The following is a 16,113-nucleotide window of genomic DNA, read 5'->3' on the forward strand; positions in this document are numbered from 1 at the left end:
CTTGCAACTGCCGACCCGGCGTGCAAGCCTACTTTCCAACGTATTGACCTTGTCGATTCCCGATTTCGGAGCACACTGAGTCCGAATAGTTTCCTTCAGTTCTTTCGGTCGTCTGGAAAGAACACACCAGTCCGTTCCGCCCTCGGCCTCGTCTGGTCTCTGGAGCAGGTCGCGTTTGATACCTATTGCGCGCCAGCGACTTCTTCCGCCAAAGAACCCCCCAAAAAATTGAGAGAGAAGAAAAGACGAGGGACGCAGGTAACTAGGTACTCCACTGAAATGCTACTCTACCAGCCTGAAAGACAGCAGCTAATAATAATACTGCCAAGTACTCCGTACTGACCTGGGTGCTGGCCGGACAGAGACTTGTGCTAACACGACACCACCACCATGGCCCCTGTCTGTCGTCGCCGTTGCTGGAGTTGGCACGGGTGTGAGTCTTGAGTGTTAGCCGGCCAAGTCGCTAGCCTGGACAGCCTTGGGGTTGTCTCGTTGGAGGTGGGTACGGTCCCTTGCTCAGCGGCTATTGCAGCATCTCTGCTCGCTGATGCTCATGCACGACAGTCAGCCTTCTTCTCTTAGCTGCTCCTCGTCGCTCTGCTCCGCGCCGCTGCTCGCCGCCGCTCCTCACGCCCCTCCTGCCCAGTCGCCAGTACCCAGTACCCCCCTCGTCGTCTCTGCGCTAACAAACACATCGCCCGCACGGCAGCATGGCTATGCTTTGGTGCTCCATCAATGGATGGAAGCTTGCAGCTCACTGCTTAACTTGATGCAAGACCAGCGGCGAGTCGCACTACCAGTACCCCCTCCCCCCGGTCACCTGAAGTCGCTCCCACTCCCACCCCCCTCCTCTCTCTCGCACACGCCTCTTGTCGTTGACCACTCCCCCCGACCCGAGGGTATGTACCTTGGACTTTCCTGAGTACTTGGAGATCCTTGTCTCTACGCGCAAGGGTGCTGCAAGCCGTCTGTAGCCAAGGACCGCGCCCCCATTCTTGCCTCGATACTAATAGGCAGATTGTCGCGGCTTATACATACAAAAGACCGCCGCCGGGCCTCTCTTTTTCTGTCCCGCGTGAACCTTTTCTTTCAATCACTCCTCTCTCTCTGCCTCTCTCTTCTCCCTTGCCCATACTCCACTGGGTCTGCTCAGACCTATACTGGCGGCCACGACCTCCATAGATAGGCTGACTTGCTTCTCTCCCACATTACCAACTTTGCTCAGCTCCTTCGCCTGCTACTTGCATCGTCTGCTCTATACCACTCGCCTAGATAAATCAAGTCGATATCCGCCGCCGGAATCCCCTCCGATCTTTTTCAACTCACACAGTACCCTCACCTCTCACTTACAAACATTCGACCTGTCAAAATTAGTGCAACCTCAACCAGTTGCACTACTACTCAAGTGCGCCTCAGCTGCCGCGACGTCAACCACCATCTCGGTATTCCCGCCGCAATCATGCTTGAGGCGACCTATATGGACCAGCTTCAATCCACCAGCGGCCTCTCCGATCCCATGGATATTTCCGATGCCTCAACCACGATAGCTTCTCCGCCATCCTCCGACTTCCCTGAGCTCATGCCCTTCACTGCTGTAAGTGCTTCTACCAAGACACGGGATTGCCCTGATTGGGGTGGCATTGAGCGCTCGGCTCTTGCTAACACGATCGATTCTCTGCACAGTCATCTTCCTACCATATGAGCGCCGACTGCAGCTTGCCATTCAGCCCCCCGGCCTCGTCTATAGCCTCGCCACCAATGCCGCACGTGGCGAAGCAATACGCCTTGTACACTGAGAGCTCGCTCGCCCATCTACCTAGCCCTCCCACCAGTGCAAAGATGTTCTACCCGCAGCATTGGAATGCTAATTTTGGTCTGGACCATGGCCCCGGCCCAAACGAAGACGTCGCGATCCCTCAAGAATTTTACATGCAAGAGCGCTGCACACCGGACCCGGATTCGTACCTTAGCAGCTACCCTCTGGCTGACTCGCAGAGCCCGTCGCTTCTCAACCAATCCGTTCCCTACTTTGCGCCCGTTCCTCATCTTGGCAGCAATGGCCCTCCCATGATGCATAGTAGCACTATGAACTCAGAGGATAGCCCAAAAACGCTGGAAACGTTCTCTGAAGTGAGCACACCAGGCGAAGAGTCTAAGTCAGAGGCCGCACCATCCAAAAGAGCCTCGAGGAAGCGCTCAACTTGCACTACCCCTGAGGCCAGTAAGGAGGACGGAGATTCCGACCAGGATTCACACTACGAAGCTGATTCCAGCCCGCGTCGTGATAGCAGCGGGAGGAAGCCGAGGAAGCGTGCGGCTCCCAAGCGGTCTAGCGCCTCTCGGATCGCATCAATCGATGTTGGAGAGTATCAAAACTGCTTTGGTGACATGATTGCACCTCGACTCAAGGAAAACTGCCCCAAAGAGGAGCGCTGCATCTTCCTGTCACGCTGGCAGCACCGAGACAAGAAAGGGCAGGATATGTGGGACAGCATACAAGAGGACTACTTTAGAGAGTTCGACAAGGAGCAATGCAAGGAGACGCTTCAGATGAAGCTCACTCGGGGTCGATCCAAGTACATTGAGTGGTACGTCAAGGATGTAAGTACAGAGCTGGCTTCTACAAAGATAGCTTATCCAGAGTGCTAACTTGAAGGATGTAGGAGGAGATTCTTTTGCAGGCGTGGCAGAACATGGAGCGCAATCGGTACAAGACATTGCTTGACGAATTTCACAGACTTGGAGGCTCGCGCAACATGCTGCTGAATCCAAGCGATATCGAAGTCAAGGTAGTTGCAGATATGAGGCTGGAAGATGAGGTTTACAGTGGGCATATGCACGAGATGGAGCTCCGGCGCCGCTTCCGACTATGGTGGGGAAAGAAGAAGACGGGAGGCCGAAACACGGAAGAGCTCAACACCTCCTACAGCGGCCCTTCTTTGTTTGGCCGACCAGTGGACGTCGATGAGGTTCTTGATCAAGTGGTGGAGCATCAACTGGACGGCGCGGAACGCAGAGGCTCGGGGCAGCGACGCAAGCGCAGCAGCGCAAAGCCAAGCCGGGTATTGAAGAAGATCAAACTGGAGAAGGACTGAGTTGGGCGATGGGGACTTTGCCTCGACGCGGTTTTCAATCCCTGGCCAGTTGCAAGAGGCCAGGGGGTTCTCTTCGTTGGGAAGATGAAGCAGTCTAGTTAGTCAGTCCAGGTGGTAACAGGAGGGGATCACCACGTGATTCCAACCAAATGCGTTTCACTTACCACCTGGACTGACTGACTAGACTGCTTCATCTTCCCACGAAGAGACCCTACTTTCTTTTTCCCTCTGTAGGGGGTATTTTTATCCCCAGCAAAGACGTTTGGGTGGCTTTGAAAACTTGTACCCGTTTCTACGCGGGTTGATCTGTTCATGAGACTGGCGAGCGGGGTCGTCAATGAAGGGTGTGTGTTGTCGATGTTATGCTCGGTACCGGCGTCTCGGAAGTTGGGATGGGCTTCAAATGGGAGGTTGTTTTGCATTCTGTTTTGCTTCTTGGACCTTGTTTGTGTTTGCTATTATGACTGTAGTACCGTCACTCGTTAGCCTCCAATTTTGTGTTGAAGTTGATATTCTTTTCTAAAATGGTGATGACGACTCGTGACATTTTTCCTTGAACAGAGCTGAGCTAGGGCATCTAGCATAGAGCACAAGAGCCCCCAAGTCGGGGGCAGAATCGAGGGTGTTGGGATGGGGCGGGCTTATTCGCCAGGCTTGACCCCTGGGCGTTTTTTCTTTTTGGTGCCCACCCCAATGCCTGTCATGGCCGTGTATGTACATGTCTATTTGGGTAGGGACTGGGTATCTACCTACCTAGGGACTGACTGGGTATCTAGGGACTAGGTAGAAAGTAGAGGGGAGACGGGCAGGCGGGAAGGCGTGCTTCTGGGCGTCTGCCTTTTTCTCTCATCTTTTCTTGAAAGGAGAAATGGGGGTTTTTTTCTTCCTGAAATAAAATAAAAGCCAATAAAAAAGAATTATTCCTGAACGAGTTCTTTGATAGTTGAGCTTCGCGCCACGATTCTCCACACACCCACGCACACGCATCTCCGTTGGTATTTAACCCCCCCCCCCTCCCCTGACGCAGTATGGGGCGGTTGATGCGCCCGCTGTTGAAGAAAAGAAGCAAAAAAATCACTTAGCCCGTTCGCGCCGGGCAGGAACCTGGCGCCGGCGCCGATGAGAGACTGGGGGCAGGAAAACGACAAAGCCAAAGCCAAAGCCAAAGCCAAAGCCAAAGCCAAAGCCAAAGCCAAAGCCAAAGCAGTAAGCGAACAGGGAAAGGCAGGATCAAATGGCTGTCCACATGCGCGACCGAACCACCCATCGTTCTACCCACACAACTACTCGGCACACCCACCGCGAATGGCCCGTTTGCGCAGGCAGCAGCCGTACTGTGCATACTGGTGCAGAAGCATGGTGGCTCGGCGGTTCGATGACTCTGACGCCGCAATGCGATAGGGTACCGACTATCTGGTAAATGAGAGGGAGCGGTGCCAGCGCAGCAAGGCGGCGGAGCAAAGACAATGTGGTCAACGGGGGAGGGGGGGATTCCGGCGCGTGAATACGAGTGCAGGTAGTTCGGTGTCCCCCCCCCCCACCCTCCTTTTTGACTGCTTCAATTTTGAAGAGAGCTCGATTCCTTGACATGGCTTCATACGACAGCCTCGGTGAAGCGCTACATAGGCGCTACTGCCCCTCGAGAAGATCGCGAAACGTCGGACGGGGGGGGGGGACGGCGACCGGATACTAAGCTGGGAGCCCATCTATGTCCTTGGGGGCCGATGGTACACAGCATTTCCCCCCCTGTCCCTCTTGAAGAGGCAAAAGAAAAAAACGACAAAGCTGCAAGGATGTCCGAGTCTATCGCGCTGGCGGCGGATCCGGTTGTGCCCCTGCTCGTCGGCAGCGCTACGTCGGACCATATTGGGACTAGTCTGGTGCAGTTCTGCAGTCTGCTATTTGTGGCGGCAGCTGCTTGTGCTGTTTGTACTGTCTCTTGGTCTCTTGATCTCTTGTCTACCTTGTTTACCAGGCGCGGCGCCCTCCCCCCCCTCCTCTGCTCCCTCACCAAACAAGGCTGAACTGGCGCCATGGATGATGGTGGCCACGCCCTCTCTGCCACTGCCTGGGCGAAACGGGAAACACAACGGGAACTCGTGTTCGCAATGCCACTGCAACGCGGCTCTCTCTTTCGAACCTGCAAACTCGTCCCAGCCGGCCAAGACAACCCTATCCAGATATCGCTCCAACTTTTTTTTGGTTGCTGAGCATGGCGCAAGCGCACACCTGCATGTCCGAGACCAGAACTGCCCCCCGAATGGAAAAGAGCGAGGCAGAATCTCCGGGAGTCCATGTGTCATCCTCAAACTCACCTGCTTTTTTCGATTTTTCCCGCAGCACAAGCACCACACCAACTCTGTGTCCCATCCTTCCTGACTTTCTCTTCTCTTAGACACACACCCAACCCATTTTTCTTCCCCCAAAACTTTCGCAGTACGACATACTGCATGCTGGTTGCACAGTCTTCCATGGCACCCCCACCAAGACCCCCCCCCGCAAGATAACGCGCTTGCTAGGGTCATTGTGTCCAGATCATCTTCTTACTCGAGCCACATGCTGCTTGTTTGCTTTTCTCGACTTGTCTTGAACTGTTTGGCTTTTCAGACGGGGCTCAGCCTTGTCGACTAAACGGTCCGCGGTGCTATAGCCCTTGTGCAACTGTGCAAAACACTCGTCTATCATTTTGAAGACGTCATGGGCCTACTGGTACGTCACTAGACGCAAATGCATGCTCTTCTTCATCTCTCCATCAGTGCTCATAGCGTCAAGTGGCGTCATCTGTGGGCCGGCCTTGAACACCGGGCGCTTATTATAGCCCATCATGGGGGCGAATGGGGGCCTCGATCCCGCCCAAAACTGGGCACAAGAATGCTCGCCGTTACTTTACAGAGGGGCGGGCACACGGCCGTATCGACAGCGCCATATCCCATCCCCGCCCTCATTTTCTCACTCAAGTTTCACAATGCCGCTGCCATCTATAGTAAGCCTGCGCCAAGTAGTAGATTCAGCCGAGCAAGACGTCACCAGAATCGACACAGCATCGCATCAACTTCACCGAGTGTGATCCAGCTGGAAGTGTATACGCTAGTCTTGCTCTTGGCGTCGTTCGTTGTGCGAATGGCCCAGCAGAGCATTCTCTAGAGGCGCCCAACAAAGCTTTGTCGTCACACCGATAAGCACTGAAGGACAAAAAGTGTACTTGGCTAACCGAGGGTGGTCGAAATCCACGAGGAAAACCTAGGCAACCCCCCGGCATCTACGTCCGTATATTTCCGCAGAAGCAGAGTTGATAGTGCGCTATGTGGAACCTTGGTCCTTACTTCTTCGTGTGAACTAGGTACCTGGTTTACACTAGTTTCAGGCCTGAGCGGGAACAAATTATTCTTGCGCAGAAAGAACCCTGGCATCGTTGGCGTTATTCAACTCATGTCAACAAAGGCGCGTTATAGGACAAGTATGCATCATCACGCATTGCGGGAGAGGAGGCCGAGAGAAGGGTCGGTGGGGTGGGAATAGGATCTATTGGAGGCTTGGGCAGCGATGGAGAAGCATCAGCGGCTTGGTGGGAGAGCTAGATGGAGGGAGATGAAGACGGGGATGGCGTTACATATTGCAGGGAACCCTTGGGCAATGCATGGCTGGTGCATTGGAGGGGCCAACAGGCGGCAACCGCCTCGGAGATCAAGGAGCCGAAGCAGGTAGGGAGGACCTACCTACCTACCTAGGTACCTACCTGTTAGGTAGCCACAGGGCAGCTGGAAGTGAGCCGCTAAATTCGCCCTACCTATTTTATTACGGAACTTGTTGGACGCGCGGAAGCTGTCCCGCGCCAAGTATGGCTCTTATTTAACCCCCCCCCCTTCCTAAATTGTGACCAGTCAAGGTCTGGCATTGCAAGACTCTCCTAAATGTATTCTTTTATTGTACGAATTACTGTGTCGTGTCATCTCAAACAAGGATCGGCACAAAGGTTGTTGGCCTTCATCTCACCAACACTACCCTGGGTAGGTAGGTAGGTTGCCTTGATTACTTGATCCAAGGCGGCCCAGCCACAGCTAACTAGCCACAGCTGGCCACATCCACTCTGTACCTATTCGTAGACAGCCACGGCCATTGTCTCCATTCCATCTCCATCTATCGCCCGTTTGCCGACCACCGTTGGCTTTCCTTGCTCGATCTCCATTCCTATTTTGTACTCGTTTCCCGCATCCATCAAATTCAAGCCTAGCTTCCTCGAGTTCTGTCTTCGCACACCCCCTCTACGCGCCCCACGACCTTGTTGTTCGTTGTTCACCGTCTCCCCGAAGCACCCAAGCATCGTTGCCCCTTGTCTTTAAGAAATGGTGAAAGTCAATGTCTCTGAAAAAGATCACAAGACTATCCTCCAGTTACATCGCTTCTTCGCAGTCGAGTCGAATTGGACGACTTTGCACTGTAGTTGCAAGATTTCAAAGACAGCGTTACGATGGCGAACAAGGTACAATTCCAAATCAGTTTGTTTCTCTCATCTCGTGGGCTTGCTTCATGTCACGTTGCAGCCCAATTTGCTGCAATTCGCTGCAAGATCTTCGCCCTGGAGAATCGGTAAAATATCTCCAACGGCCAAGCCCCTCATTACAACCTTCCATCCACGATCTGGCAGCCATGTGGATCATGAGACCGCAGGAGGGGGTCACCACGTGATTTCAACCAGTTGCACACCTTATTTGCCCGACATCTTGGCATATTTATTTAGCATCATTGTTAACCCATCATTGTTAACCTGCTAGTCTCCAGTTCGTTTAACCAGCACTTTCTATGGCTGCAGCTTGCTGGGTAAATTGCCACCAAACTAGGTCCGCGAAATAAGTGGCCTAGCAAGCCACATCACAACAGCTGGGCTATTGAAGGCTAGTTGTGTTATTCCTATCGGGTTGCCCTTTGAAAGGTTTTTTCCGATGTGGCTTGCTTTTTGGGCTTTGCAAGGACAGAACAGAATCGTGTCGGTAGTCGCACCTAACATGTCACTGGCGCGAGTTGGCATCATTTTTTCATGGCTTGGGCTCCATGTCTCGGGGAAGCCACCCCAGGTATTAGTTCCAAGCCAACAAAACAAGCCTTGTCAAAGGTACGTGTTAGAGACCTTGAGATCCTTACGCTCACCTTGCCCAAACCAGAGCGCCCGCTCTCCGGGAGCCCGATGCGAACAGACAGACATGGACTGCTAGTATCGGCCGAAAAGTGACTGGTCTCAGGCTGAATTATAACCGAACCTTTGCGAACAAGATTGCTACGGGCGTTTGTGGACAATCCACAACCGTTGAAATATAGGATATTAATGATATGTGGCCCACTGGCCTCTACGGGGGTACTTCTGACACCGATTCGAAGCAGAATCTGCCTCAACATGCATACATATATGGTTTTGTCCACCAGATCAGCCAAGTCCTGGGTATACTCTGCCGGGCAAGACGCTGCTGCGCGCCACTACACTCTTTCTGAAATCAAGAGAGTTTGGCGTATGGCAGAACTACGCGAACTTGCCTCTTGGATTCTCGGATATGGACGACTCCGCGCCAGACGAAACAGTGCCAGTGCAACGCTGCTCGCCAATTTCCAGCTGCCAAGGGCCGTTCAAGCCACACGCCCTACCTGAACAATAGAACAGCATGGAAATGCCTCAAGTACTGGTGACCTGCCGGTATATCAGCCGACATGGAGGGGGTGCAGGTTGATATTCTCTGCCCTTGCCGCACGGCTTGAAGCGGGCCCAATCTTCGTCAGGTAACTATTACAGAGTTGAACGAATATTAGTCCAATGTCTTTTTGCCGACCGTTGGAACTTGACTAGCGCATTCATCGTATAACCCGTCTAGTTAGCTTGTCAAGTTGGCAGGTGTCCGGCGGCAACACCACGCCGGTGACTGCCGCTAGCACGTCCGCCGTCGGTCTCGGTCCCAGAACTGGATCCTCGCCGCCATCCGTGGCCTGATAGTCTGGAGTGGACGGCTCCCAGCCGGAAAAGCGGCGGATTCTGGCACCACTGGGCTATAACGTGAAGTGCGAACCTTTGAATCCCCGTCTCAGCTGGCTCTATTCAGGTGGTTTTGTGGCACTGCACTGCAGGGACAGCCTAGCGGGTCGTTGACTCGTCGCGCCCGCTGCTCAAACTCTAACGTTGTTACTGACTGGAGAGACGAAAAACTCGGAAATTCCAGAGCTCGGCCGGTTACGCATATGTGCTGTCCGTTTTTATATGGGCAAATTTGGTAGAGTAATACCTGGTATGTCTCGCTCATCAATGGCATGTGGAATACAAGACACAAAGCTCACATCTTGAATCTGTAATCGAGTTCTTCTCTCGGTTTCAGTTTCCGGGCTCTGCTCCGGGCTCTGTTCCTGGTATCTGTAATTAGTTGCCGTGATGGGACCACTTCCTCTTGTCTTCTCGATTGGTTGAGCTGGCTTATTATCCAATCCTTGTCAAGACCATAGCAGCTGTCTCTATTACGAAGCTTTTACTGCTCCCCCAACCTATTTGGCATAATTTCGATTATAGCCGCCTAAAATGACCCATCATCGCCGAACTGGCGTACTGTAGTCCTAGGCGACTCTGTGGCTTGCTGGTGTTGGCGGCGGGTCTGAGATGCATCAATACCCCACGGACGCTATTAATGTATCATAAAGTATTGCCGCCGGTAGTAATAAAGAGGATTATGCCAGTATACTATCGAATTTCATTTTCACTTTATTTGCTTCGTTTGGAGGTTCCAATTTGGGACGAGCCACATTCACTCGCCGTCACCTGGTTGATCCCCCATTCGTGCGCCTTCATCATAATTTCGCCAGCTTCTTCTTCGAGCCATCAGCGGCGCTTGCCGGCAGCGTCCGCAATTTTTTTTCCCCTCTCGCCCACTTCGACATCGGTTCTATTTTGGTCTTTCTGTCGCGCTCTCTCGCTACTTGCCTTATGGGGCTACCAACTTGCTAGCCATCGGGGAACTCCTACTTTCATTACTTTGAATGTCCCCCTGCCTGGTCGTTTTGTCTTGTTCATGTATAGTATACTTGGTGCCCAGTTATATGGACGCGAGTTCGTGTCGAACTAGCCCTCGGCGATCGGCTTCTCGGCCCTTGCTTGCCTACGCGGACACCGCCGACAGACGACAGAGAAAAGAGACAAGCAGCGTACGGTGCCCACCGCACGCCGTTGCCTGTCTCAAACGCTATCTTTGATAATCCATCTCGTTGTGAGACATGCAGGGAACGAACCCTCACTGCAAATCTCTACGCCGGACGCCCTAATGGACTCGGAGCAGCGCTAACGTGTCTGGCGGGTAGAGTTCCGCCCCTTGTCTAGGACTACAGTTGCCCCCCCCCCCCTCCAGGCAGGTAGCTGGTGGCGCGCCATCTGACAAAAGAACCATGGGGTGTATCACGTCGTTTTCGCTCTTTCTCGGAAAAAGGCTAGCGTTGAAAAGAAGGACAGGGCGTGACTGTAGAGATTGAGAGACTGGTTGTCACTGATGCCAGCATCTGCGACAGGGGCGCTCAAAGAAAGACTTACAAAGAAATGAATAAGCAGTGATGACCATGGAACGCTTGAACAAGTCGAACGTGATAGGATGGTGCTGCAGCGTCCTTGCCAGCAGCTGTACCGCCCACAAGCGTGATTTGGCAACCCCAGTTTCCAACGAAAAACCACCAGTGAATTATTACTGGACGAAGTACGGGCATGTGCAGATCTACACGACTGAGACATTGAAGAGCTTGTCATTTAGTCAGTTCCGCTACTTCCGCGCGCGGAAGTATTCAAAACGATCACCCAGTTGACAGAGTCACAAAGTCGTTCTCATAAGGCTACAAAATGTAGAGCTTGTAAAAACGAGAATGAGTGAGCAATTGTGTTGTGTTCCTGTCTTTCACGTCCGCACGCTGGACTTTGACTTGGATCGCGCGTGTCAGTGCAGGCCCGTTGTAGAAGGGCGTGTTAGCTGAACCTTGAATGGGAAGTTCATTCGTCTGACCCCATTTTCCATCGAGTTTTGCAGAGCTCAACCATGGTATACTATGTTCTGTCTTGCTTGTGAACGACAACAACGCGTCTTTCCGCCTTATGGCGACACAGTTTGCGTCTGCGCCACCTGCCAGTTTCCATGAGCCCAGCAAGCCGCCGGTTCGTTCAAAGAAGTGGCAGTCTGGCGGACATTTGTCTGCAAGGTGGACTACGGTTCTCGATTTAAAAAATATGTTCTGAAGTGTAGAGAAAGGGGAAGATTCTGACTTTGGTTGTGGTTTGTACTCGAATTTTGGCTCAAATCTGCCCGGTCGCAAAAGCAGGCCGCATGCTCCGGCGCCCGGCGTGGTCTGCGCGGTCCGCAATCCATGTGGGAGGCTCCGCCCGGCCCATCCTGCGACCGACTGGGTCTCCAACCTACTTAGGCAACAACGTTCACCAGCACAGCTAAGACCACGACAGCGACACCGCCTGGATGTTTCTTGTTAGAGTCATGATCTTCGACATGAGGGAAGCCTGCCTCACCGCCAACCACGAGGGAGCCGTCGACGATTGGCCCGTCAGGCTTGTACCCGGCCACGAGGCGGTGCACAATCCAGTCCACGCAACGGCCCAGTGGCAAGCCTGAAACTGACATGGCCGCCTAACTTCAAATATTCACGGTCCGCGAACTGTTCAAGTAGATGTTTTCTCTGTCAGTTGTCGAGGAAAGCATGGGGGGTGTATATATGTCTCGCAAAATAACCGCTAGTCTGGCTCATGTACCTCTACTTTCCCAGGGCCAAGTAGGTACATGGACGCCTCCTCATTTTCAAACGCCCAGTCTCACCATTCAATATCAAGGATGAATGGGTTCATTTTGCCTTGTAGCAATAAGAGAGTAAATTAAGGCAACCTCACGGTGTGACTCGCACAGCAATCGCGTGTAAGTCACAGTCTGACCCACATGTGACGCAGCATCACCAGAGCATGTGATATGCCGTCGCGCTTCGCATGGGCCCTCAGAGGACTAATACATTGGCTGTCATTTTATCAGTCTAAAAGCAATGTATACGAGGCTCTAAAAATTAACAATGCCGCGTTTTCGCCGTAGGGAACTGGTCAAGAAGCTTTGTGTTGAAAGCATTACCTAATACAGATTTAACGAGCCACACTACTACACCAGCCACACCATATCCTCCACCAGGTCTCGTGCGATGTGGCGTAGTTGAAGTTGCCAGAAGTCCCCTAACATCAAGCGCAGCGTCCAGCAGCGACAGGTGGCCCAAGGACATACAGGACGTCGTCTACTTATCGATTTCCAGACGCTTCAAATGAAATCGCACCCGCATGAGTTTTCCTAGGCCGTTAGAGCGCCTGTGAGCGCGGGAATATCGACCTTTGAGCTGGCCACCCCCAGCACACATCTCCCGATCCCGACGAGTATCGAATTTGCTCGAGCTATACTATATGGAACATGTTTCTTCTTGCGACTCTATTTGCTTTGTCGGCGCTGCCATGGACGGCGCCGGCTATGCGGTCGGATCACCTGGCGAAGCTGCGGCAGGAGACGGTCGACATGTTTTACCACGGCTACAACAACTACATGCTGCATGCGTTCCCAGAAGACGAGGTAGAAGTGACCGGATGGCTGCTTTCCGTGGACCAATGCTAATTGTTTATCTATACAACAGCTCCGTCCCGTATCATGCCAACCGTTGACTCGAAATCCCAACAAGCCGGCTGACATTGGCCTGAACGACGTGCTCGGCAACTACTCGCTGACCCTCATCGACAGCCTGTCAACCTTGGCTATACTTGCCGGTGGGCCTGCCAACGAGAAATATACGGGCTCCCAGGCGTTGAGTGATTTTCAGGACAGTGTGGCGCAATTCGTTTCATACTATGGCGACGGGAGACAAGGCTCGTCAGGCCAGGGCCTTAGATCCAGAGGATTTGATCTCGACAGCAAGGTGCAGGTCTTCGAAACGGTCATCCGCGGTGTTGGTGGTCTTTTGAGCGCACATCTTTTTGCCGTAGGCGATTTGCCCATCCGGGGTTACGACCCAAAACCTGACAGCAAGTGGGCGAGCGAAGATCCTTTAGAAACGGCGCCCATCAGCTGGCATGGAGGCTTTCGATATGACGGCCAGCTCTTGCGGCTCGCTCTTGACCTTTCGGAACGACTTCTTCCTGCATTTTACACCAAGACCGGGATACCTTATCCCCGCGTCAATCTTCGCTCCGGCATCCCTTTTTATATCAACTCACCGCTGCATCAAGATTCCGAGGATACAGAACCCGTCGTCGGCAATGCGGAAATCACGGAAACGTGCAGTGCTGGTGCGGGGAGCTTGACTCTGGAGTTTACCGTCCTGAGCCGTCTCTCCGGGGACCCTCGCTTCGAGCAAGCCGCCAAGCGAGCGTTCTGGGAAGTGTGGGAGCGCCGGAGTGATATCGGCTTGATTGGCAACGGCATTGATGCCGAACGTGGTGTCTGGATAGGTCCCCATTCTGGCATTGGCGCCGGCATGGACAGCTTCTTCGAATATGCCCTGAAGAGCCATATTCTCTTGTCCGGGCAGGAAACGCCAAACATGACGCGGTCTCACAGACAAAGTACAACAGGCTGGCTCGACCCCAACTCGCTGCATCCACCCCTCCCTCCAGAGATGCACTCGTCAGATGCATTTCTCGAGGCCTGGCACCAGGCTCATGCGTCGGTGAAGCGCTATATTTACACGGATAGAAACCATTTTCCATACTACTCAAACAACCACCGCGCCACTGGGCAGCCTTACACAATGTGGATCGATAGTCTCGGCGCGTTTTACCCTGGTCTGCTAGCTCTGGCTGGCGAGGTGGACGAGGCCGTCGAGGCGAACCTCGTTTATACGGCGCTGTGGACGCGATACGGTGCCATCCCGGAGCGCTGGTCCGTCCGGGAGAGTAACGTCGAGCCTGGCATTGCCTGGTGGCCAGGCAGACCCGAGTTCATCGAGTCAACCTATCACATCTACCGCGCCACGGCCGACCCTTGGTACCTGCGCGTGGGCGAGATGGTGCTGCACGATATTCAGCGTCGTTGTTGGGTAGCCTGCGGCTGGGCCGGATTGGAAAACGTCCTCTCGGGCGAGAAACAGGACCGTATGGAAAGCTTCTTCCTGGGGGAGACAACAAAATATTTATACCTGCTCTTCGACCCAGAGCATCCTCTCAACAATCTCGATGCTGCCTATGTATTCACGACTGAGGGACACCCTCTCATTATCCCGCGCCGGGCGCGTGGCTCATCGACGCCGCGACGCCGCGCCTCGCGTACATCCCGTCAAGAAGAGAAAGACGTAGCCGTGTATAGCTACTACGACACCAGATTCACAAATTCGTGCCCGGCGGCGCGCACACCTACAGAGCCACTGGCAGGCTCCAACACGGCGGCGCGACGCAACCTGTTTGACGTGTCGCGCTTCACCAATCTCTACAACACGCCCAACATTCACGGGCCGCTCGAGTCGTTCAAGACCAGGGACGAGCACAAGGGCATCATTACGCAGTACCGCGCCACGTCGAACTACTCCGTCTTTCCGTGGACGCTTCCGCCAACCATGCTCCCGCACAACGGAACCTGCCCGGTGCCCTCGAACCGCATCCTGTCGTGGATCGAGTTCCCCACCGTAGATCCAGCGCCGTCGCTGTTTGCGACGCGCGGCGGTGGCGGCGACAGCAACACGCCGCTGCGATGGTACCACAATGTCGGCCCCACTGTCGAAAGGGTCGACGGCCTGAAGCTGCAGCTCGAGCAAGAGTTCAACGAAGCGGCCGGCACCGACGTCTGGATGGTCACGCATGTGGCCGGCAAGACGGTCGGTCGCCACGAAAACGTCATATTTCACGCCGATCACGTCCGCCATTTCCGCGACGACGCCTTTTCCGTCCTCCGCCGCAAGGACATGGTGGAGGTGGTGCTGCTCGTCCAGCCGGAACCGACGCCGCAAGCAAGCCGCGAGTTACCTCCGGCAGTGATGCCACTTCCTGTGCCCGGCGCCCTCGATGAAGTCAGTAGCCTCGACGCCGCCCCTGACAATACGTCCTCAACGCGGAGACCCTCTGTCCGTGCCAGCGGCCAGCCGCCCGCCACCGATCCGGATTCGCTCTTCAAGTCCATCCTCCGCGCCGTCTCATCGGCCCTCGAAGGCAGCGCCACCGCCAGCACCCCGTCGCCCTCGCCGTTGCGCGGCAGCGGCAGCGGCAGCGGTAGCCGCGATGACAGCTCCAACTCCGACGACGACGTGGGCGTCGCTTCCATCCACAGCTGGCTCGCCAACACGGCCACGGGCGCCGGCGCTTTTCCGCTGCCGAGCGTGCGCGACGCGCTCCTCCGCAACAGCCCCGACTTCTCGGCCGCCGATCCAGCAGCATCACTACCCTGGCGCCACGTGTACATGGCGGGCTCGGCCTGCGACGGGCCGCTGCCCGAGGACGCGCCCCGCCGGCACCAGGTTATCGTCATGCGTCGCGGCGGGTGCCCCTTTGGCGACAAGCTCGCCCACGTGCCAAATTTTGTGCCCGACGAGGCCAGCCTGCAGCTCGTTGTCGTCGTGGACGAGGAGGGCGGGGGACACGTGGACGACGCGCCGCGGCCGCTGCTGGCGACGGAGCAGCGGACGCCCAGGGGCACCCCGCGGCTCCACGGCATACCGATGGTTCTCCTGCCTGCTTCCAAGGGCACGTACGAGCTGTTTGGCGAGGCGGCGGCGGTCGGGCTGCGGCGCAAGTACGTGGTCAAGAGCCAGGGCTACGTGATTGAGAATGCCATTGTGATGTAATTAGGGCGTATCGTGTAGGTGGAAAGCACTGTTTTGACATTTGTATATATCGGTCGAGATTATAGATGTATTGGTTTATATACGAAGGCGGAGAAGAGGTCAAAGGATACTGGGTACATGTCCGAGAACCTGTTTATACGTTCATGATAGATGAGAAATCAATTCCTGCGAGGCATTCGAACAGGCGAAAAACGCGCTCAACATATATCGTATA

At 54.5% G+C, this 16,113-nt stretch overlaps 2 protein-coding genes across 2 annotated transcripts; both read left to right on the forward strand.

The window, feature by feature from the left end:
* Positions 1-390: 390 nt before the first annotated feature.
* On the forward strand, positions 391-3,095 carry CCM_00086 (uncharacterized protein; the record flags this gene model as incomplete). The annotated part of the gene is made up of 5 exons (XM_006665246.1): positions 391-399; positions 452-899; positions 1,407-1,594; positions 1,684-2,601; positions 2,664-3,095. The coding sequence occupies 5 exons, from the start codon at positions 391-393 to the stop codon at positions 3,093-3,095; spliced, it is 1,995 nt and encodes a 664-aa protein (XP_006665309.1).
* Positions 3,096-12,550: 9,455 nt separating this feature from the next.
* On the forward strand, positions 12,551-15,899 carry CCM_00087 (Glycoside hydrolase, family 47; the record flags this gene model as incomplete). Its single annotated transcript, XM_006665247.1, has 2 exons — positions 12,551-12,706; positions 12,768-15,899. 2 exons carry the CDS (start codon positions 12,551-12,553, stop codon positions 15,897-15,899), a joined length of 3,288 nt encoding a protein of 1,095 aa, XP_006665310.1.
* Positions 15,900-16,113: the final 214 nt, after the last annotated feature.

This window comes from Cordyceps militaris, assembly GCF_000225605.1.
Source record: "Cordyceps militaris CM01 unplaced genomic scaffold CCM_S00001, whole genome shotgun sequence".
Classification (NCBI taxonomy): Eukaryota; Fungi; Ascomycota; class Sordariomycetes; order Hypocreales; family Cordycipitaceae; genus Cordyceps; species Cordyceps militaris.